The 25,119-nt window shown below is 43.6% G+C and overlaps 2 protein-coding genes across 2 annotated transcripts; both read right to left on the reverse strand.

Annotated features, from left to right (window-relative positions):
- Window positions 1-1,919: 1,919 nt before the first annotated feature.
- irx4b (iroquois homeobox 4b) lies at window positions 1,920-4,216 on the reverse strand (the record flags this gene model as incomplete). Its single annotated transcript, XM_080515485.1, has 6 exons — window positions 1,920-2,503; window positions 2,581-2,734; window positions 2,911-3,067; window positions 3,313-3,425; window positions 3,615-3,803; window positions 4,172-4,216. 6 exons carry the CDS (start codon window positions 4,214-4,216, stop codon window positions 1,920-1,922), a joined length of 1,242 nt encoding a protein of 413 aa, XP_080371611.1.
- A 16,847-nt stretch (window positions 4,217-21,063) lies between these two features.
- irx1b (iroquois homeobox 1b) lies at window positions 21,064-24,462 on the reverse strand (the record flags this gene model as incomplete). Its single annotated transcript, XM_080515613.1, is given in 8 exon segments — window positions 21,064-21,112; window positions 21,756-21,816; window positions 21,986-22,784; window positions 23,254-23,466; window positions 23,468-23,497; window positions 24,226-24,287; window positions 24,290-24,359; window positions 24,361-24,462. Coding segments are annotated over 8 exon segments (1,386 nt in total).
- Between the last annotated feature and the right edge of the window lie 657 nt (window positions 24,463-25,119).

The raw sequence follows: 25,119 nt of genomic DNA on the forward strand, positions 1-25,119 counted from the left end.
CTCAGACAGCTCAGGGCGAGAACAAGCACAATCTTCTATCTCCCAAACTCACTCAGCACTGAGCCGATCTCTTATCAGTCATTCCTCGTCCTTCAGAGCACTAACGCCTCGTACTCTGAAGCCCGATGCACCTCAAGATGTTTGAAATGGGAACAACATCCCATACATTAGCTGTAGCTGGATTTAAAAACAAAAAAACAAAGATTTTTAGTGAGTTTATACCAAATAAAAATAAGCACCTGTCCACCAGCGAGTGGAAGCAAAGGAAACTTTACAGAAATAAGAAGTCAGATGTCATTATTTATCATCTTAAATCTTACTTATTTATGAGGCAGAAACAGAATGAAATTCTCGGTTGAATTCATCCTGAATTATTTAATCTGAAATGGTTAATTCCATACAAAGCCCAGGCAGATCCTCCTCTGTTCTGATAAATACTTTATCACTGTTCCTAAATCGAAAAACAGGCGGAGGAGAAAGACGGAGAGTGGAGGGGTGGGGGTGAAGGAAGGAGAGGAAAAAAAAAAACAACAACTTCTCACTGTTTCTTGTTGCGCTTTGTTCTTGAAAGTGTTGCTTTTAATGTTAAATGGGTTAAATTTGCAAAGTTTTCGTCAATAATTAAAGTTGATAGAGATGCATTTTGCCAAATAAAACATCCAGGCCTAATGATGGCTGCCTTTATTCTCTATTTACTTCTGTTTCTTATTGTTGCCTGTGTTCAGAAGAGAGGGTGGGGAGACAGAGAAAAAGACATCATCAAAGTGGATAAAGATGTGACACTTACTTAAAATTACTTAAAAGCTTTTATGAAACATTTTGCTCGGGGTGGATTTTCTCGCAGTCCCTGGTTGACAAAGTCAAAAGCCGCCTAATGAAAAGGGACGCATCGCTGATTGCAGCTATATCTGGAAGCCGAGGTGGAAGTGGCATCGATTTAACAATTTAGCAGCACCCTCCTCTGTGTGTTTCCATTAGTCACGGCTGAATACCACCCACTTTCCCCCCTTTCATTCCCTCCAAACACACACCCTCTCTCTCTCTCAAACACACACACACACACACACACACACATAGATATTCAAAGCTGTGGAAGTATATTCCACCACTCCCGAGCAGGATTTATATCATCTAAAGTGATTCCACTGCTGGTTCCACAACAGCGGAGTGCTAATGTAAGGGCACACTCAGAGAAACTTTGCCATGCTACAGAATACACTTTTTATTTTTTGTGACTCAGTGCATGTGCAGGCTATAGTGCAAGTGTACAATACTGTATAGTTTCCATGTGTGTGTGTGTGTGTGTGTGTGTGAGCTGGACAACTTTGCTGCAGGGACGTGTGAGGTGACAGCTCCGCACTCTAAGATCGTCCATGAAGTTCACAAGAGTCTGTAAGTCGTTAAGACAGTATGTCATGAAAATATGGTAAAATTATGCAAAATAAGTTAAAACGACAGTAAAACTCACAACTGCAGGCTTAGATTTCTCCTCACAGTCAAACACTGTAAACAGGAAGACATTTAGCATCAATAAATAAAACAATAAAGTAAGAAAAACAGGGTAAAATGGTTGGAAATTAGTTCATATTTGTCCCTACGACTCATCCTGCATTTAGATCATGAACCAGTGAGTTTTTGCGTCAGACATGAAATGAGACTTTAAGCATGTTATCATGTATTGAGCCAACAAATGCATATTTATGAGACCTTCTGAATTGATAAATGTGTTGAGTTGGCACATCAGACAGTGGAATGAGCAATTGTCATTGACAGTTTGCCAACTGTGAGGATTGTTCTCCGAGAATGGATTCCTTGACAGATGTCTGGCCGGATTAGCACTTAGCGGACGGTCAGTTGGCGATGTCACAACGACAAATTGTTGACTATTAGTCCAGCGGTCAAAACGTTCCTCTGGCGGACTACAAAGAAGCCGCAGGCCGAACAACGTCAAAGGATTGTCCGCCCGTTCTGCTGTCTATCACCGGATCGCTCAAACCTTTCCACGCCTCGGCCGGTTTGGGCGGCTGGAAAGGAGGACCGTGGAAAACTCCGTCCACCCACTCTCGGAGAGTGGCGACCGGCGATTCCTGTTGCCTGTCTGCCTTGGTGAGGGCCATGTTTGTTGGATACCCGGGTGAGGAGGAGCTGGTCGATGACAGCATGCAGGGAGGGTACTCTGGCTGCACGCTGCCGTCCAACGACACCGCCGTGTGAGCGATGGACCAGATTTTTGGCTTGGACTCTGCGCCACGCAGCTCTGGGTTCAGATAGAAGGAGCTGTTCTGGTGCTGCACGGGCGTGAGGTCGGGGCAGTCCGGGGACAGTCTCTCTTTTCCGTGCGGCGGCTCCGGGTTGTGTGTCAGATGCCCGTGCCGGAGGTCCGCCGTCGAGTTGGCTTCGTTGTCGTCGGGTAGGAACTGTGACTTCCTTTCACAGTCGGAGGCGTCGGACTCCAGCAAGTCAAAATCCTCAAGATCACTCTGGAGGTCGGTGCACGGCTGATCTGCAATATTAAACAATGAGTCACGGAAGCACCGGCAAGCAAACTTGGAGCCGCAGGATGATGCAGGCCTCGCTTACCGGGAACGTCTTTGTCACTCGTGAGTGGCTTCTCGGCTTCGTCACTGTCATCTTCACACCCTCGGTCATCTGAGCTTTTACAAGCCCGCGGTGACCACGTCACCTTGTTCTCCTTTTTCAGTCTCCTGCGTGCGTTGGCGAACCATGTGGATACCTGAGAGAGGAAATGCAGATCAGAGAGGGAAAAAAAACAAACAAACAAGCAAAATCCAGGAATAGAAAAGAAGAGAGAAGAAAAATGCTGAGATGTATTGGGGGAGTTAAGAGAAAAGATGGAATCGTGCAAACTGACCGTCCATCTTAAATGCAAACTATCTCACAAAAACCCACCTGTGTGAGTGTCATCCTGGTGATGATTGCAAGCATAATCTTCTCCCCCTTGGTTGGATAGGGATTCTTCTGGTGCTCCTGCAGCCAAGCCTTCAGGGTGCTGGTCGTCTCCCGGGTGGCGTTCTTACGCCGTGAGGCACCGTCCGAGCAGGAATACCTGTGCCAGACACCGACAGACAGTTGAAGCCAAATAGAAAATGAACACATGTAATAAAGGGGGAAAAAAATCTTTAATTCACCAGTGCAGGAAATTTCAGAGAAATATAACATGAATTTCAATCTAAAAATACTTGAAATGTGCAGCAGTTCCACATAATATTTATGGGTACTGAAGGCAGTATGAACCTGCCACATACACTTTGCTTTAATCATGTAAAAGCCATAATAAACGTATTCCCTTACCCATATCTGTCATATGGATATTGTCCAAACGTATATTCATAAGGATAGTAGGCAGGAGTCTGAGAAGTGCCCCCCTGTACAGACGAGGCTCCATCTTTGGAATCAAGTGGCCCCTAAAGATAATCAAGAATGAAGGTCAGAAACACATTTCTAATAAAGAATAAACTTTTGAAGCAAACTACAATCTTACTGTAAATCCTGTTACTTATCACTTTAGTTTAAAATGCTTTACCCCATTGACTACTCTCACTTTATATAATAGTACATTGTATTAAGGTAACATAGTGAAAAGTGACACTCACTCTTGAATAAAGAGAGGTGGCGTCGCTGGAGCAGGTGTTGTAATAGCTTTGGCTCTTTGCGTAAGGGCCACTATAAACCCCGATGCCACCTCCAGGAGTGAGGTGGTGACCGGGGGAGCGCAGCGCCGGGTGGGACGGAGGAGTTCCCGGCTCCAAGCAGCCAGCCAAGGAGCCAGAGGTCATCAGAAACTAAGGAGAAAGGTATAAAACTCACTTTCACTGGCCTGCGACACGAAATGGATCGTAAAGAATCGATCAGAACAGAAAAAAAAAGGTCTATGAGGGAATTTCTCTGAGCAAAGAAAACTCAATTAGAACTTAAACGTCCACTTTTCTTTCCCTTTCACGTTTATATGAATTAAACCTAAAAGAAATATGTTTGAAAAAAACGATTAACAAAAGGGGGAACTTATATCAAACACAATGTGTTCGAGGTGAATTCTCACATTTTACAACTAATGAAATTGACAATAAAGTGACACGTGTACAAATTAAGAACGATCTCGTCTCCAAAGAAGGACGGTAACTTCCAGGAGTAAAAGACATTTGATCCGTACCTGTGGTGTGGCGGAGTAGGAGTATCCCAGCTGAGAGTAAGCCATGGCTCAAATATGATCAGGGAAGCGAAAGCAGGAGTGCAGACGCGCAGCGACATCCAACAGCATCCGTGCCAAATGCGAATCTGTTGCCTCTGACACTAGTTTGGAAATACTTCTCCGGCGAACTTTCCAGCTTTTAACGTCTGAATGTCGTCTACTACTTCATCCAAGCGTGAGCGCGCGGGCTTTTACGCGCCACCTTCATTTTACGCACCGCAATGACCGGACTTTATAAGTAAGTTTCACGGCTTCGGTTGATGTTCACCTTCTTTCTGCAGCTCGTTCTGTCCGTCGTCCTGTGAATCAAATCGGGTTTTGTGCGTGGTGTGTGCGTGTGTGTGCGCGTGTGATCAAACCACGCGTCTCGCTCCGTGTTGCGCTCTTTGGTTTTAAGGCGCGTCTGTCTGACGTCAGCCCGAAGTCCGTGTGCGTGTGTGCGAGAGAGCGCATGTGTGTATCTGTGTGTGAGAGAGAGAAGCCCAGTGTTCATATCAAGATGAGGAAACTCACCTAATTAATTCCCTCCCAGTTTTCTTTCAGCTTTTATCCGAGGGAACAGCGCTGCGCGCAGCGCAATTCAACACAACAGTCCCCAGGCGTAAAGAGAGTGTGATCAATTCTGCTTTCCGAAAACACACACACACACACACACACACACACACACACACACACACACACACACACACACACACACACACACACACACACACACACACACACACACACACACACACACACACACACACACACCACAGCATGGCCAGAGGGGGGATCAGGGACGTGATGCGTTGACACCACATTGACACAAGATGATTGATGACTACAACCTGATATTAGCATAATCGTTTTGCCCTGTAGTTTAGATAACTTGTCACCACTGAGAAATCTCGCTGTCACCCACATATTCATGAGTGGGGAAATTTCAGGTCCCCTCCAAGCAAATTAATCAAAGAATAAACACCCCATGCATTCCCTTGAGTAAGCACCTTTAGCAGCTGAATGGCTTGTCATGTTTTTAATAACAAAGTATTAAGCTGCCCTGATGAAGTGGAAACATTTTCTTTCTTTCAATCTACCTTCAAGTTTTTATTTTCATCTCATTTTTTGCAAACAAAGACAAAAAAAATCCGATTTCAATGTTCAGATTCTGGGAAATATTAAATGGGCATAATGAACGAGCTGAATGATAACATCAAAAGAGGATTTCTGTTACGTCTCATCTTTGATATCTCTCTCTTCAAACTTAAGTATAAAATAAACAGATTAATAAAGTTAACAATTCCATAGTTTGTTCACAGTCTCTTTCTCTTTCTTTAAAAAAAAATCTGTTTGTAATTGGAATTCCAACATTGTAGGATTGACTCCAGCAGCAGTCAGACTTCTGACAAAGTTGCCAGATCTGACTGACAGTTTCCAGCCCAAACCCACCCAAGTGAATTGCTAAACACAGCTCAAATCAACTTCTCAGGTAAAATGCTTAAAATCTGAAAATCATAACGTGTGATGGCACAAAATACCAAAGTAACAACAGTGAAGACGGATTGTTTTCACCTAATAGCAACACCAAGCTCATGTGCACACATGTTTTCTCACACAGCAGTGAAACAGTTTATCAGTATTAAATGAATCAACCGCCTAATGCTTATAGACACAGTTACTTTAATAATAATAAAAAAACACTTACAGCATTAATTACCTTCTGTTGGATATTGAATGTTGAGAACTGAGTCCAGTCAGTGAAAGCAGGTCAGCAAAGCACCTTTGTTGACCTCATGACCCCGCTCAGGTAGCACTTATAATCGACAGGGAGCATTTCACAATGATTCTCGATGAACCAACGATGATGAGGTGCAGTTTAGAGGTGTCCACATGCCAAAGTGTCCATGAGCAAGACACTGAACCCAAACTGCTCTAAACTGCCACGGAGTTCCTTCCATGGCAGCGGCTTCTACTGATGTGTGAATGTGTGTGTGAATGGGTGAATGTGATTCAGCGTTTGCTCAAGCAGTGGAAAAGTGCTAAATAAGAGAAATCCATTTACAATATAGGGCAGATCCACTCTGGTGTAATAAAAACCACAAAAATAAATGAACTATAGTACTTATGAGTGGGAGGCCAAGGCAAGTTTGTTTGTTTTTTTTGCCATATAACAACTATTTTTTTTTAAGTTTTCCTGGAATATATCTTGAAAACATATTCAATCTAAACATGTTCATCTTTCAGCTGCAGCATCTGCACTTCTTTTTTTTTCTGTATTTATTTTTCATATTTTTATTATTTTTCATATCACTTATGTGCCTTCTTCTTTTGTGTCTTCTTCTCTCAATAATATTTTTGACCAGTTATGTTGTGTGATTTTTCTTTTATTTACACTTCCAGTCCAGCAGAAGAATTTCTATGTGCCTAAAGTGTCGGTTTGTGTGAACAAGTGGCAAATCCCAATACAAAATCTTGAAAATTTTGAATGATTGTTTGAAATACAAACCCAGATTTTGACATTTCTCTCCAACTGAAAGTGCAACTCTGCTTTCTGGTTTGGTTTGTGGATTTGAAGAGCATAACTAGAGCTGGAAGAAGAGAGAGGCAAAAAATAAAGAGCAATGAATACACAGAGCTGTGTTTAATTGAGGCAAATTGATTTGGCTCTGGACATTGTTACAGGAGGCACACGTTTGACATGTGCATTTTTCAGGGTTTTTCAAGGTGTATAAAGATTAAACTGCACCTCTCCAAGCTTAAATCAACTGTGCCCTCTGAGCCCCCAACTCTTATCTCTCCCATAATCAACTGTTACCATCCTGTCCAAAATTCTGATGAATTTTACAACTCCTATTAAACATATAGTTTTGCATAAAAACGTGTGTTTATTACAAGTTAAAGATCAAAACTGGGGTGAAATTTTGAATATTACCTTCTATTTATTTCATTTCATAATTTCTTCAAAGACAAATCATGTTGGGGAAAAAGCCTCCTGCTCCCCTGACCCCTAGAGATCCAGCCACCCATTTGGAGAACTACAGCTCTTCTATACCAAATTAATTTGCATTATAGCTACATTTTCTCACCTAAGCCTAAAAAAAGGCCCCTCAAAATCTTATTGTGGGATTATCGTTGCCACGGCAACAGATTTTGTCCACCATTTTTGCTGATGGTCTCCATCTTTAAAGGTCAACGATAATTTGCTACTGAACCAACCAAGAGATGGATTAGGATCTTAGCAGTCAATCTGAATTGGACTGACAAGTGGCGGATTATTTGGACTGATGTTGTTTAAAGGGACTTGTTTAAAATACAGATCAGATTAACATTAAATGACGCCGGTGGGAACTTAAAACTGCCACTGGTAGGGACACTAAGTGCTCTCATTTGGATTGGACAGGTTTACTAATGAACGGAGGTAGTGTATTTCTGTTCAGATTTAGTTGATGAATTAGAAATATGTGGGGGAAAACAATAAATGCGAGGATTTATTACCTAATTACAGCAGAAAATGTCCAAATCAATGCCTTTGAAATTTTTTGAATCAAGATTTCTTGGAAAATGTGTTGATGGTCGGTTGGAAATTCTTGCAACTGGTTATTATAATCCATCACCTCCTTTTAGTTCAATACTTTTTTGGTGGTGACAGTTGTTTATTTGAATACCGCAAGTGTGAAGATCATTTGAAATGGAGGTACAAATAAAAGACTGATAATGCTGCCGCTCTATTTCCGGTAAGAAATTGAGTTTCGAATAAAAATAGAAAATCCATCAGACTTTATAGAGAGGGGAAAGAAACCAAACACGAGTGGCGAGCTGCTGGTAAAAGAAGGAAGAGGCGGATGTCGAGCGGATGGAAAGCCTGGAGAGGGGAAACTTGGAGAAATCGTTAATAGTCAGGGGATCTGAAATGGAGCGAGGGGATGTGCAGGGGTAAAGGACAAAATATTCCCAATGCACCCAGAGTGAGGCTGGAACAACAGAGCCGCATCGCCAGAAAGCATCTCGGGGCCCCACCGGGGGGGAGGCATCTGTGTACCGACGCTTGATTGACATTCCATTTGTCCCGTGAAAGGTGCTCATATACTGAACACGGACTCACTGTCTCCTCCTCATCTGTGCTCAAAGCTGGGAAATTAAGTTATCTCCCTGCGCCGGCGTTACGCGTCTTCACACAAAAACATATGTCACTCAAAGAAAATGGCAATTTGTTTAGGCGCTGACAATGAACACGAGCGTGTTGGTTTGGTACAGTTTGCTTTGACGGGGGAAAATAACTTGAGCGGAATGAGACTATAGGAGACTTTGGATTGAACTTCCAAAGCTTTTGTTGCCGTCTCCTGCAACAATGAACGGATATAATGCATGCATTGCACATTAAGGTGCATGGATTATGTTATTTCCCTCTTTTTGAATATTCAATAGACTACTTATATATTAATATAGGGTCTGTTTATATATTTATGTCATTCCTCCAGTATATATTTCTTAAGGCTCTGCGCTCGTTAGACCGTGATTATATCTTTCTGATCTTGTTCCCCTCACATCAATCATTCATTCAAAATGCTTTGCACAAAAAAAAAAGAAAGAGACGGGAAACACATTCTTACTTCCTCCATGCCGCATGCAGCCGTAATGCAGTAGGTGGGGCGTGGGGGTTAATGATAGAAGCATGTTAATGTGAGAGGAGGAGGTGGAGCGCTGAAAGTGTTTGCAAGAGACGACCAAACAACTCCAATCACAAGTTCCTTCAATCACAGCACTCCGCATCTGAACATTTTCCACCGTAAAGTCTGAAATCTATGCAATTTTAATCACTGTTTAACATGTAGATGCTTTTTGAGCCTTCATCTGGCTTTTTAGCTATTTTTCTTTGGTGCAGGAAAAAAAAAAGAGAGAGAAAACATCTCAGTGGGTACAACGGAATTGGAATGGAAATGCCTCTCACCAAACTGGATTTCATTGTTTGGGAGCCAGCGTGGATATGAAATAATCCCATATGCAGCCGGGTTTAGAAAGTAAATAAACCAAACGGACGTTGGGGAAACAGCCAGCCCGGTTCTGTCGGCCAATTGAATCCACATCGCTTGCTGTTAAACATTTGTTTAATCGCTATTGGAAAGAAAAAAAAAACCCTGAAATGTGGAAATCACTATGGGGGTCACGCTGCATTCATGTAGAATCAGCAGAGGAACAAAAGGGAGAATTATTCTTACTTTGGTCGCGTGTTACACTTTTTAAAGAGCTGTGTAGTTTGTTTTGAATGAACAGTGTCAGGAAAATCAAATATCGGTACAAACACTTGTTCTCCATTATTTCATGCAAAAAGTTTTAAAACAGCCCGGTTGAAGCTTTGAGGCTCGGTTGCGCCTTCTAGAGGCTCTTGTGATGATGACAGAAGCAATGTAGAGAGGAATTATAAACAGGATTACAACAGAAGAGTTGCATATGAACCTAACCCTAGGTATTAAAGAGCTATTGGTACATGTGTTAATGTAGGTTCTATATTCTAAATGACTATATATATATATATATAGATAGATAGATAGATAGATAGATAGATAGATAGATATAGATATATAGATATATATAGATATATATAGATATATAGATATATATATAGATATATATAGATATACATCTATATCTGTCTCACAGCGGGACGAGCTCTGGTTCAAGCCCCTCTGGTTCTGTACTCGTTTCGCTCTGGATGTACATGGCTCTTTGTGATTGGCTGTCCCTTTATGTCCAGGGCGCAGCCTGCATTCATCCATACTCAGTTCCAGGATCTTGGATTACACCTGAAAATAGATAGTTGTTTGTAGAAGATGAATGATTGTGTGATTAGAAAATCACACAGTTGAATTTGATCAACCCCCATTTTTACTGTCGAAAAGATAAATGAGAACCTGAACAAATCAACAAGCCACAGGTTCCCCTAAAGGCAACCCATTTGAACCTTGTCGCAATCAGAGTGTCAATGAATGATCCTCACTTCTTTGGCGTTGGCAACTTATTATTAAATGTATGATGTGTGAGTTTTAAGCTTTGAATTAAAGCTGATTTCATATTAAACACTGTCACTCGCCAGGTGTGGATCACCTAATGTGATGAATTAGACGTCAGAACTGGTTTTAGTGAGAATTTGTTTTATTTACTGGCGCAATAGTGGCAATACCCTCATGGGTCAACTTTACTGTGACACGGGGTGAAACCTACAAAAGTTGAAAGCGTCCTAGCGTCCTCTCACTTCTATCTGACCAATGACGGATGAAGCGAATCTGTCTGAATGGTGGGGGGGGGGGGGGGGGGGGGGGGTAGACACAAATACAGAGGGAGGAGGACTTTCGAATGGTCTCACACTCTGTTGATCATACATGCGGTTGACAGCAGCCTACTGAACCAACTGGGACGTGGTGTGAAGCAGTTGCAGGGAAACTAGTGCATTTTTCTCAGATGTCCGTTTGCGAGCGAGCTGGCGAGAAGAACAGGAAATCTCTTCTCGAATAGGTGGCTTCCCCACCTGTCCAGGAGTGTGGGCAATAAATGGATCATGAGGGGCCCTTCCTCTTCCACCATAAGACTACAGAGGTCGCCTCTTGTTGAGCACGTTGGCAGCGACCAAGTACAAGTGCAAACCAGGCTCGATCTGATCGACAAACAAGGCTGCCAACACCAAGCAGCCTGTTCTGAGCGCCATCTCTGCACATCCCCGCCGTCCAGGAGCCTCCTGGAAGATCTGGGGCTGCTGAGTGGGGGACTATAAATGCCCCGGCCTTCCCTCATCAATGATGTAAGACACAGTGAACAAGAGACAAGCTAACCCTCTTAGCCACCGCGTGGCAGGAGCGTGTGTGTGTGTGTGTGTGTGTGTGTGTGTGTGTGTGTGTGTGTGTGTGTGTGTGTGTGTGTGTGTGTGTGTGTGTGTGTGTGTGAGGCAGACGCAGGCAGACAGAGGCAGAGAGGGAGACAGGTTCAGGCTACAGGCAGCTCTTAAGAGTGTGTACAGTTTGCGCTGAGCCCTGGGAGGCCAGCCGTATTCCTCCCCATCACTTCCACTTCATTACTCCAGGAGCGAACATACATTATTCAGCTCCGCAAGCCTCGGTCCACCGGGACCGATAGAGCCTTTAACAAACACTTTAACCCTCCTCGAGTCGCCCATTGATCCCTTCAGGTTTATTTAGCCACTGTCTCTCTTCATTTCCACGCATGTAGATTCTCTGCCCAACCCAAACTAACTCTATGGGACCAATATTTTAAACTTTGTCCTAATTAAACCTTTATATTTTGTCCCCACTGCAATGACTTCATCATTATCTGATGCCTCCACAGACCACACTGTCGTATGCGTAGAAATTATTAACTATAGTGGTAACCTTCCCCCTTCTACCTCTTTAAAGTGCAATCCTCTTTTGACCCATAAAGTCACAAACACTCCATTTATAACATAAACTTTAATTACTCTTAACTTTATATTTAAGAGCAGTTCAAACTAATTGTTCTGAAAATTATCCTAACAATAATTTATTATGGTGATGATGGATTTAAGATTCAGAAAGTAAATCAAAATTTAATTATTTCAATTTTCCCTCAACTATATTTACTTCAGATGTGTGTTTTGAAAAGCAGTTTTATCCACGTTTAACTCCACTTTTACATTACTTGCGCTCAGCATTTCATTAATGTTTGACATCAAAAGTATTGGAAAAACCTATCAAATTTAATTTACACAAATGTATATATTTTTCCCCACTAAATGAGAGTAATCATTCTCAGTATTTATTTCATATGTTTATTTTTTAATTGGTTAGTTCCTGTGTTTTCTGGTCCTTACTTGCTTAATTTCATTATAATATTTACATAATTGTCATTTGACTGTATTAACCTGCATGAAAAATGCCCCGTAAATAATGTTTGATTGATGGATTAAATTAAACCAATTAGTTTGAGCCAATTTCAATCCAGATTAGTGAGGTTTTTGGAGGTAGTTTCTTGGATGCGGAAGCATGAAGCACAGGGATTCATGACTGTGTATCCTATCTGAACCCGCAGATCAGGGAACACCGTGGAAGTGGGAGATCTCAGGGTCTGAATCCTTTATGTTTCTGCTGCTGCAGCACCTCTGCTCAGACCTCAGGTGCCATCCTCTGGTGTTTCAGAGAACTGCAGCTCTCTCTTTTTTTTTTTTTTACTTTTATTGTGTACGTATGTGTGTGTGTGTGTGTGTGCAGAGTTGTGTCTCTGTGGTGGTGTTTGCCTGAGGGTGCAGAAGGCTCAGCTTGCTCTCGTTATTGACCAGGGTGAAAAGGTCGCCCACAGTTTCGAGACAACACAGAGAGCTCGCTTGTCTGCGTGGTGTAATTGCAGATTTCATGTTACACGTCTGAGCGGACCTCCCAGGACTTCTGACCACCAGCAGCTGCACAAACTGCATTATTTGTTTCAATATATGCACCCCCCCCCCCCCCTCCTCCCATGCAACATACAACATGTGGCCTTTGTTAAAGTGTGAAAATATTGTAGTCTCCTTTACATACTGCCACGTGATTGTTGACACAAATCAAAGAGATGTTAACAATTCCATCAATCTTCATTCTCCACTAATCGTCTAATAGTTTCCCAGTAAATGCTGCTCAGCATCTGATCCCTTCGTTCCACGTCAAGAGAGGCCTGCCGCTCCCCCGAGCCTCCTCACTGTCTGATCACGTGTCTTCAAACGCCGCTTGACTGAGTATTAATCCACACCAAATGTTCATGGTATGTCGTCGGCGGAGAAGTTGTGTGTGTGATAGCAGTGGATTGAGAGGTTCTTTCTGCGGCGCCGACGTTCCCCAGAGAGCAGCGGAGCCATAATTTCCTCAGATTGCCCCGGTGGGAACGAGGCTGCTGGTTTTCTGTGTCCACTCCAATCACATCACTAATGGAGAGGCGGGTAAGCATCTGTGACAGTGGGAAACCAGATCTCTACTCCCCCAGTGTGTGTGTGTGTGTGTGTGCGTGTGTGTGTGTGTGTGTGTGTGTGTGTGTGTGTGTGTGTGTGTGCGTGCGTGCGTGCGTGCGTGCGTGCGTGCGTGCGTGCGTGCGTGCGTGCGTGCGTGCGTGTGTGTGTGTGTGTGTGTGTGTCCACTGCAGATAAACAGTTGGCAGGTTTCCCCTTTCCCTGTGCCTGTGCATGAACACACACACACGCACATGCACACACACGCACACATCTGAGGGGGAAACACAAGCTGGATGGGGTTAATACACTCCATTAAGCTCTATTACCCTAAATGACTTGGGCAAATGAATGAGGACTCCCATTAATCTGTAACTATGTGTGTGTGTGTGTGTGTGTGTGTGTGTGTGTGTGTGTGTGTGTGTGTGTGTGTGTGTGTGTGTGTGTGTGTGTGTGTGTGTGTGTGTGTGTGTGTGTGTGTGTGCGTGTGTGTGCGTGCGTGCGCGCGCATCTCATGTGTAATTAAACTGTGAAGAAATGTGACCCATGAGTCATCTATCATTATCCACAGAATGAAAGACAGCAGAAGGGATTTTTTTTTTTTTGTGCACCCTCGGTTACAGTTTTACATCAGCACCATCCTCCATCCACCAGATCAACTTAACCTTTCTCTAATACAGGAACATTACCAGTATATTCTTTTCTCAATACGGTAGCACACATTACAGAAAGAAGTCTATGGAGCATATACATATAATATCATCACCTTTTTCTTTGTTTTTTTAAGCATCCAATAGCAGGTCAGAAACACCCCTACACCACATTTGCATATCATCAAATACTTACGGAATTATAATTTCCTGTTTACATGCTTCATTACATTAAGTACTACAGATATTGTCCAAACAGTATTTTTGAATTTGACTCATATAGTGGTAACAGAAGGTATATATATATATATATAAACATTTTTGCAACCTCAGCCTTAAACCTTGCAAAATTATCTCAATCTGATCTGAATTTTTTTTTGAAAGCTTTGTGAATCTTTTCTTACTGAGGCACTGTGCCTTTCTAAAATGCTCCTTTTGTAATAAATTCACTGTAGCTGTTTCTAAATGCCCCCTTCTTTCTCTTTCAGTCTTTTTGTCAACCGCCTTCCAATATTTTATGTGTTGCTGCCGTTAATATCCACAGAAGCTCCTGCGTTTCACCAAATAGTAATAAACTATTTTCATTGATTCACAGAACAAGTGTGAGGAAATCTACTTTCTGGTGTTATAGCAGAGCTGCTGAGTCACTTCATTTGTTGTGTATGATATATCCAAGCAGACGAGATGCGCATCATGTTTTTTTATGTGCATTTTGCACTTTGTCACAAAGCTCTAAACTAATACAACACCATTTTGAGCAACTGTGTTTTTATTATCGCGAGAACCTCGTAGGTTCTGTTTGGTTCCGAGAGTTTACATTTGAAAATGTTTTTGACCTCTATAAGATCCGTTGTGTGTTTGTGTTGTTTATTAAGTTATCCTGTTTTAAAAATAGGATTTTATAGCTGCTCTGTGAAACTGTTCATTTAATGCTTTTTTTCAACAGATTCACACTGAGAAAGTTAATCATTCACGTCTTCAACGCAATAATTTTTAACTAGAGTATCAATGAATAAACAATATTTAAAAACGTCTTGTCCAGAACATGCTATATGCTATCTTATACATTAAGAGAAATGCACAGAAATGAAGGCAAGAGCAGCAAATGTTCAGCTCACTTTTATATAAATTACAAAAATTCAGATAGCAATGTCTGTTTGAGAGCTGGCCGAGGTTGCAGGATTGTTGAACTTATTGCGATGTCTTTGTTCGGTTAGAATACGGGGCTTGAATACCACAAAGGTCGTTCTTGATCGCTGCAAAAGTCAAACGAAAGGCGACCTGTCATTTGGTGGTTCTCGTGGCTGCGCAGCCCCACGACTGGATTTTGAAGTGTACATTGACGGCAGCGTTTCCCACATATTCCACAAGCGCAGGCCCAAATTATAGAAATCACAGCGATGGCACATTCATTCACTTTTCGCGGCGTCCCCGCCCCGTTATAAATACAAGCGAGCACCTCAATGGAGGCTGAACAAAGACGCAGCGAGTCCTCGGCCCCCTCAGGACTCTCACAGCAGTACACTAAGCTAAGTTGCTACGCTATGACAAACCAGTGGATAAACATTGTTTCAAAATGGCTGAAAGGAGGCAGCGATGCGAGCGCCGCCGCGACCCCTCCCTCCGCCCTAATCTGCTTCCTCTCTCAGATTATTGCCCTGAATGGGCAGACAAGAGAAAAGACGAATCACTCCCACCCTTTCATAGTATTTGTCGTGTGTATTTCCCCTGTATATTAAATTTGTCTCCTTAAAAAAAAAAGAAGAAGAAAAAGCAGTGACAATGTTTGCTGTTTGCCGGCAGCTGCAGCGGGACAATAAACGTCGGACTCTGTAAACTGGGTATTGTGGCGCTTGTTGAATTACTCATGAGTTTTGATACTTTGCTTTTGTGCAAACGCTTAATTCTGCTAATCCCCTATGGAGGAACAGTGAATGGCGTAAATTCCCTATGATATCTCATCGAGGCTAAACATTTGCTCACTTACGTTATACATTGGGTACAGAAAATTATTCTTTTGACGACATTACAACAGATTTAACCCGGTGCCCCGCTTATCCTGGAACGACACACATTAGCTTCATTGCGCCGGGAGGCGCATTTTCCCAAACGCACACGTGGATCAAACGTGACGTTTTCGCCGAGTGCAATCGGACAAATCCATTCAAAATTCGAGAAATATTAACTGGGTGTGTTCATTATTTCTCCCCCGGAGACTTGAGGGATGTGTCATGGCTTTTCTCTCCCGAGCCCCGCAGAGGTCAAGCTCTGTAAAGCCTATTTAGCAATCAAACACTGTTCCTCCCTAACCCTCTTTTTTTCTACACACACACCTCTTCTCCCCCCCCTGTCTCTCTCTCTCTCCTCCTTTCGGCCCTTTTCTACCGCCTCATCATCTCTTTCTCCCTCTCCTCCCCCTGCCCATGCCCCTTTCTGTCCGCCTGGCCCTCTCAGCGGGGGCTATAGAGTCCTAACTTGTCTACATTTACCCCCTGCGTTGGCCGGCCAATGGGGCCGTCGAGCGGCGGGTCCCTCCTTTAGTGGCCGGCCATTCTCCCCGAGTCAGATCATGCTCTCTGTTTTCACGACCTCTGACCCCAGGCCATGGCAACAGTGGCAGGAATGTCAGGAGTGATTGGCAGGATAAAGAGTGAAGCCCCTCTCTCCCGCACAAGCGGATTTGAGGCACTTTGAGTTGCGAACAATGGCGGATTTGGGCTTGATTGGATCACTGATGAGCTGATGACTGTCAAAAGAGCACGTCGTCTTTACATAAGCCTGATTATCTCTGTGTGGCGGAGGAGCGGAGGGGAGGTGGGGAAAGCGGGGACGATGTGGGCACACGGGGCTCGAAACCTCTCTCATCCGTTTTAACAAATCCATTCAGGGGCCCTGACACATGTGGCCACAATCACAGGAGGACGGCTAAAGGGTGGGGGCGTGCGGGGTGGGGTGGGGGTGGCACACGGAGGCCACAATTGTTCGATCCCTGACCGTCCCATCGAGACGACAGAAAGAAAAACGAGAGGAGGATATGCAAGGAGAGCGAGGCGCTGACAGAAAAGAGCAGTGGGACAGGCGAATCACAGCCAAATCCTTCCATAATCTGCCTCTTTAATAGGGATTAGAACTCACCAAAGAGCCTATATCAGAATACCAAAGCGCCAATGAAGACTGTGCTCACACCGAGAGTTTGAGGGGGCCCGATATGAGCCGAGAAACTCCACCTGGCTTTCGTACTTGAAAAGTTTTCGGTTCGCTTTTGGCGCCGAGAGAGCCGTGAAGAGAGCCTCAACTTGACACTCTGAAGAAGTTTTTTTTGTTTGTTTTTTTGTTTTTTGTGGTGACGGCGGCCAGAAAACACTAATCATATTTTGGATCTGCTCACTTTTTTTTCCGCTCCTTTCATAACCGAGAGCATGTTTTGTTTTTCGGGGACACACAGTTTAACGGATAAAACGGCTCATTTGATGCCATTTTCGGCTCCCATCATGCTAAGCTCGCGCAATTTTCCAACTTTTGAAAGAATAACATATTGTTTGGGTACTTGGAAGAACAGTTAGCTCGTTCTGGCTGGGACGAAGTGGAGAAAAAGTGAAACGAGTGTGTTTGTGTGTGTGTGTGTGAGAGAGGGGGGAGAGAGAGAGAGAGACAGAGAGACAGAGAGAGAGAGAGAGAGAGAGAGGGGCTGATAGTCTCCTCCGCAGTGCAGTGCTGATGGCAGTCTGTCAGAGCTGGCAGACGAAGTGAAAATGGCCTCAAGTGTCTGGCTTGCTTCCACGCTGCTCTCACATCAATGACAGCTCTCACAGCATCATCTCTCCCTCTCCCTCTCATTTGCTCTCTTTAGACTCGGATTTGCTCTTTCCATCTCTTGTTTTCTCCACTCTTTCCCTCCCTGTCAATGCAGATGGACGGATGAATAATACAGGCTTTTTTTTTTCTTTTTTTTTTTTGAATGAGGAGACAAAGCTGACGCACCTGAAAACACGTCAATTCTCTTTTTACAGCATCATTATGAGGCCACTGCTCAGCCGTCTGTTATCATGCTTTAGAAACTAGAGTTGGACTGCCCAAAGGTAAATTTAAAGGTAATCTGCCAAAAATAAAACAACAACAAAAAACCCACCTTCAAAGCTCATCAATTGACACTTTATGTTTTGTATGTTTAATGTATACAAAACCCAAATGAAAAAAATGGCACTTTTTATGCTAGTTTATGTCATCCAACTTTCAACATTAAAGCACCTTTATCCCAAATAAGAATAGAGGTAAAGAGCTCCTTTGTGATTGCCCTGAGGGAAATGTGTGACTTCAGTACATCGGCTTCAAAATGTGACTCACTGATAAAACCACACATTATGTAAGGTTTCCACTGTTGATCACATGAGAAATCACACACTAATCCTCTATATTTTAAAAAGAAAAAAAAGCATTATCTGCTATTAGATTGGAACCAGAAGCTGTGATGTGAGGGGATATGGGACTTTAAAAATGTACCATGATCACTGCACAACTGTTTAGTCTCTACTTACCTCACTTTTTTTTTTCTCCAGATACTCTCCAATGTACCAGGTGGCTGTGCTCTGAAACCCACAGAAAGTTTAACAGGTAAATTCATGCAACTGTTCGGGTAAAGTCCAAAATGTTGGTGATTCTAGCAAACATGTGAAATCAATGATAAATTATAAATTACGATAAATATTTTAGATTAAAGTTTAGAATGTTGCATTGAGTTTGAATTTCAGGTTTTGTGCAAACTGTGATTATCCACCAGCACCAAGGCTGAATTAGAATTTAGACAGTAAATGAACCCTGATTGATGCTTTTGCTCACTTCCCTCAAATTACGGTATGGATGTGTCCATACAAGCCTTCTTCTCCACCTTCCTTTTGAAACAGATACCTGTTCCTCCAATATATCATTAAAGGAAACTGTATAATTTTATACAGTGTAATACCGATAAAAACTGGCCACATGTAAGCCACTATTATACAGTAACTATGCACCTGTAAAGCCATATCAAGCCTTAACAGTGACCTAAAACGCTCGTCAGTAATGTTTATTAACTGTCCTCTGGACATAACATGACGTTTCTGGTCCTGGATGTGTTCATCATATATTATATCTCATAGTTACACATTATTGTTGTCATATGAATATCCTGTATATGATAATCATTGCTCTTTTCTTAGCCTTTTTTTCAGCAAAATAACCTGATTGATGGTGTAATATACCAATCATTGTGTGTGGCGTTTTTCATGTTCTCTCTGGACCTATAGGTTTCCACCCACAGTCCAAAAACTTGAGTCAGAGATTAATTGTTGTCTCAGAATTGGTTGGATTGTGAGTGTGTGTGAGTGCGTTATCCAGTCTGAACATATAGTTAAGTCTGATTTGCTGCAGGTGGATCAATGGCTTTATGTTTGTCAAATTAAACTGAAAAAAGTTGCCGGATTCTGATGGATCAGTACAAATGGATCAAATCTATATAATCTATAGGCATTTAAAACTGTGAAATCTCGACCCTGTTGTACCTGAGAGGTCAACCGGAAGCAGGGGCGTTTGCAGTCCTCTTGCTCAGTTCTGCCCTACTTCTTCTGAGAGTCAGGTGGCAGCATTGAGTCACATCTCCAGGTCCATAAATCAGGCGCTTCTTTTGTCTGTTCAGTGCACAATGCACTCCTCAAATCATGATCAATCTGTGAGGTGTGTGAAACCGTTTATCTTCCCAGTCTAATCCTCACCTACACAATTACATAGTTTAACAGAAGACCTCAAAGCAAACAGTCACACTTAGCAACTGTTGATATGAAGCTATTTGATGGCAGAACGCGGCCACTTCACACATGGCAACGCATATTTGCTGATGTGTGTGTTTAAGTTCCTCCAAGGACCTAATCGACCTGCAAGCCAATGCACATTCTGGACATTTCTCTCAGCGTCCAGGAGATTCAGAATTTGTTCGCTTATGCACATATTTTCATTTGTATCTAATTCAAACTGTTCTCTGCTCACGCGCCCTGGAGGACGCCTGAGCCTCTGGAGAGGCCAGAGGAGCTCCAGTCTTGTGCCTTGCAAGTGCAGCTTTGAGAAACACTCACCATTAGCAGCCTTAAGACCCCCCACAAGCCCCTCTCTTTCTCCCTCTCTTTCTCTCTCAAGCCCCCTCCTGTCTTTGGGCCTGTGAACGTCAAAGATTCAAGGATGCCACACAGTGACACACACACACACACACACACACACACACACACACACACACACACACACACACACACACACACACACACACACACACACACACACACACACACACACACACACACACACACACACACACACACACACACACACTCCCTCCACTCTCTCTCCCATCCACCACCCCCTGAGCTGCCGACCCCATACTGGCTGCTGGCCTTTCCTGCCGTCTGATCCATATTTCAGAGGCGGCAGTGGTGGCACCGAGGGGGTATAATCCAACATTAAAGCGAGGGGGCCCGGGCTGAAAGCACAGGCGCAAGTTCACAAGGTCCTGGAAATCTTCAATTTCAATTTCCGCAGCGTTTGCGATGGCTCCCAAGGAGCTGGAGCAAGGACACCAGTTTTGGCGGAGAGAGCAGATTTCATTTTGAGGGCAAAAGTTCTTTTTTTGTTGTTGTTTTGTTTGAAACGAGATGGCTGACACTGCCGGGTTTAGTTGGAGGGAGACAAACTAGATGGAAGGGTCAATTACAAATTAATATGTGCATTCATATAAATGTGGAACCGCAATACTTCTCATGATTAAATTTGATTTTACTGGAAACAAAATGCAAATGTTTTAAAATAAAAAGGGAAACAAACACTATATTAAGAATTGACTGTTTGTCCTTTGCCTCAATGTGTTTAATTCATCCTCTCTGTACCTTTTAATTCCCTGATTTCCTCGCATACCTTATAATAAAATACAGGTTTGGGAAAAGTCTTGAATAATAAATGACTATAATGACATTTATTTAGTTCCCAAAAAATATATTCTTTAAAGACAAATTCATATCCTGTATTTACAATTTTCAAAGTTTCCATTCACAACAGAATAGGGGGGGAAAGAACAAAAACATATGACAAAAAAAGAGGAATACAAGCAAATCTCTGACAAAGAAAACATCCATCTCTTTTTGCATGTAGAAGCTAAACAGTAATACTATAACCAGGTGGCCCCGTCACAAAAAATAGCCTTCGTTAAACTGTTCTCCGTTAAATAAAATTATTCCTTTCTCTTTTCCTTTTGCTCCATCTTTTCATAATGTTGTCGTCAGAGCGCGCTGTGATGCTGTGCCATGGTGAGGTCTGAGGAAAGAGAAGAAGACAGTGGTCAGAGAATAATAAATAACACCTGTGTGTATTTATATAGAAACTTTATATTTCAATTTTAAACCAGCAATATCTCAATATCGTTCATATTGTTTGTCAGTGCAGGCATGTTTCAAAACAAAGTCATTTTAATATTTTTTCTAGCCTTTTTTTGGGGGGAAAGAAAAAAAAACAACGTTAAACACTTTTTATGCAAATTAAAAATCACTTTGGGTAAATTGTTTCATGTCCTTTCACGCTCCACCTCATGCCTGATGCTGCCATCAGCGCTTTCTTTGACATACATTAGCCTCATTCACTGAGGGTGGGCGTGAATAAACTGCGGCAGATTATTTAAATGACAGAGGTGGCGATAACTCATTGTTTTTTGGTGGGGGGGGGGGGGGGGGGGGGGTATTTGGGGGCGATGGGGAGGAGGGGGTGGCAGGATAATGCTGCCTGACGAGGCGTTAAAGTGGAGAGACTAAATCACATGATTGATGCGCCTGGGTCTGCCTCCCTGCCCAGTCAGGTGGAGCAGTGTTTACCTCACTGCCTTAAGGTTCATTTAGCGGGAGACATGTGGGGAGAAGCTGATAGTGTCATAACGTCCAAATTGATTTCAGCCGCGTGAGGTTACCTGTCAGTGATCAGCTGAAACGGAGACTTCAGGGAGCCAGGCCTGTGGTCCCTCTCCTCATCTAAAGATAAGGCCAGATGAAGAACAAATTAAATTCAGATATTCATTTTTTTTTATCCTTATCAAATTGTGTTATTCTCTGCGTGATTGTCTTTTCTGTGTGAGTGAGAAAAAATTCCAGTTAAAAAAAATAAAGAAGAAAAAAGGATAGGAGTAAACACAGTCCGTACCATCTCTTTTTGGGCTGAAGCTTCCTGTTGACTCTACGTCGCTGTCATCCTCCGTTCCAGAAGTCCCTGTGCCAGCCGCGGCCGCGAGCCGTGCGTCACGACGCGCAGCCGGCACCGCGCCGTGGAGAGGCAGGTGTCCAGCCGGCGCCCCTCCGAGCAGCGATCTCATGTTCAAAAGAGAGTTGGCGTTCAGAAAAGCCGCGTTGGCCCAGTTATGCAGCTTCCCAATCTGGCACGTGTATATTCCATGACCCGGGAGCAAGGCCGGGTGTCCGGCGGAGGCCAAAGCCGCGTGGTGCGCATGGGCCGCGGGGGGAGATTTGTGAGAGCTGTCGGGGGCCGTGGCGGTCTCAGCCAAAGACCAGATTTTGGGTTTGCTTTGCGGTGGTCTCTGGCAATCCTGTCTGCCGGGTGAAAGGTCCACTGCGAGTTTCCCTCCGGGCGATTTATTGAGAGAAACACCCGGCTCCACTCCTCTCAGGCCCTCCACAGAAAGCGTCCTGCTGCTCTCCGAGCTCATCGGCTCCGAGGCCTGCTCCGCGGCCGACAGGCCCGCTTCTCCCTCGCCTCTCCCGGAGCCCTGCTGCTCCCCCCCTCGCTGATCCTCGGGCCTCTCGATGTCCACCGTTTCCAGATCGATCTCCTCCTCTTCGTCTTCATCGTCGCTGCCGTTCTTGCCGTGTTCGTCCTCGTTGTCGCTGCTGAAGATGCGTCCGTCTCTGTCCTCCGCGCTGCGGCCCCAAGTCACCTTGTTCTCCTTCTTCAGGCGTCTGCGGGCATTTGCGAACCACGTCGACACCTATAAATAACAATTTATTTCACAAATTAATATGCTTACATTTTAATATCACAAATATAAAAGTATGAAGAAGAAATGTGATCAAATACGCACAAGTTATATTATTACTCAGAGCGTCTCCGTTCTATATTTAGAAGATTAAGATTAGAATATAGGATAAATCTATTTCATTTGAAAGTTTGGGTTTTGTGGAGCAGGACGCGAAAGGATCGTCACAACAAGCATTCCAATGTAACAAGTGGTGTAATTAAAACATGCACAGCCGCAGATTTTAAAGTGTTGATCAGATCATGAATGAATATCATTTATAATCATTATTTTAAAATATGGTGAACAACAAAAGGAGTGTGTGAGCACGAATTGTGCAACCAGACATGTCCTCCTTATAGGGGCCCAAAACGAGCCGCACTGGACTTGACTTTTTCTTTATTCTTTACTTCTCCACAAAGTGACATTACGCACTGCCCACCTGTGTGAGCGTCATCCTCGTGATGATAGCCAGCATGATCTTCTCTCCTTTGGTGGGGTAGGGATTCTTCTGGTGCTCCTGCAGCCAGGCCTTCAGGGTGCTGGTGGTCTCCCTGGTGGCCGTCTTGGCCCTCGACGGGTCCCCGTACGGGTACTGTCCGTACGGGTAGAAGCCCTGTGCCGTGTGAACGGGCAGGGAAGCAGGGTGGGACCCCCGGGCTGTCTTTAAGCTCGTACTGGGAGCCCTGCAAAAGTTCAAGGAAAGAGGTGGCAACTTGTTGAGCGACGGAGCAAGTAAGTTTTTTCTCTCTCTCTCTTTAAGTAAAAAACAAAACAAAAAAGAATGAAACTCGTGAGCTTAGTGAACATTTACCCATCTTTAAAGTTTTATCAAGTTTCAAGGGATTACAAATGTGACACCATAATGTGACAATATATTAAATGATTAATTAATAAACTTGTGTTTTGTTTTGTTTTTTTTAAATAGAAACAGCCATTTTAAAGTACTTTTCAAAAACCTGCTGTTTTATTTATCATTTTGGTGGGAACGTAATTTTTCTTTGCATCATTGATCTGTCACAGATTAATGACAAATTCTACACTTCCTGTATAATTAAAACAAAGCGTAAATAAGCAGAATTGTTGGTACAGATTAATATACAATTGAAACAAATTAATACTATAAATCCGAAACTGTAATCCCAATCTAAACCTCTCAAACGTTGATTTTATATTTTTAAAAAAATGTAAATTCTAATCAACAGTTAATTTTAGCCGTTCAGTTATATAGAATTAGAAAATATGAAACAACCAGAGCAGGTCTAGCAATAGAATTAAAGCCTCTATATAAGGTATTCTCCCAAAGGTGTAAACAACACGAGACAGGACCACGATTCATTCCCGAGTCGCAGTTGACGGAGGCAGAGCAGGATCGTGGTCACCTGTGAGGAAGAAGAAGTGTTGGGACTCTCACCATCTGGGAGATGAGGGCGAGGTCTGTGGCTCCGCTGTACGGCAGAAAGGCACTGTAGTTGTGAGCGCCCACGGGTTCCCGTACATCCCCAGCATAGAGCCGACGGCCGCGGCGGTGGCGGAGGAGCTCACGCCCGCTCTCCGCGCCTCCCTCCCGGGCAGAGGCGGGCCGCTCGCTCCCGTACACCTCGTGGGAGGCGCTGAGGAACTGGGGGTACCCCAGCTGAGGGAAAGACATGTCCGGAGACCGAGCGAGCAGCGCAGGTATGATCTCCACCCCCCCAAAGTCAGAGCAAAGAATGAGGAGGCAGGAGAAGAAGAATTAAAAAGGAGAAAGTAGGAATCCCCCCCCACAAAAAAAAAAGAAGAGGGGAAAAAGATGCTGATGAAGAAGGGGGGGCTGGCTGAGGGGCTGAGAAAAAAAAAAGAGCAGAAGATACCCCTTTCTGGAAAGTGTCAAGTCTCCTTCCACTTCCCCGTCGCAGCCGCAGTTTGGCACCTCGAGTGCGGAGTGATGCGCGCGTCTGGCCGCAGGAGCTCGTGGATGTGGAGCTGACTGACTGATTGGCAGCCTACTTAAGCACCAAGCTCCTCCTATGCCCGGGGCAGGCGATTAGTGCATTGGTTAGCCTAGGTCGTGTGTGTCTCCGAGTGTGTGTGAGTGTGAGTGTGTTGATGTGTGTGATTCAATTTCAACAGTCTTTACTGTGTCTACAAAAAAGGAAACGTGTGTGTGTGTGTGTGTCCTTGTACGGTAAGTATGACGTTATTTAACTGAACGCGCCACCTCTCGCTCTATGTGTGTGTGTGAGTGTGTGTGTGTGTGTGTGTGTGTGTGTGTGTATGTGTGTGTTAATAAGGATAATAGGCTAATAACAAAAATACTAATAAGAAT

The sequence above is a fragment of the Blennius ocellaris genome (assembly GCF_963422515.1).
Source record: "Blennius ocellaris genome assembly, chromosome: 20".
Lineage (NCBI taxonomy): Eukaryota > Metazoa > Chordata > Actinopteri > Blenniiformes > Blenniidae > Blennius > Blennius ocellaris.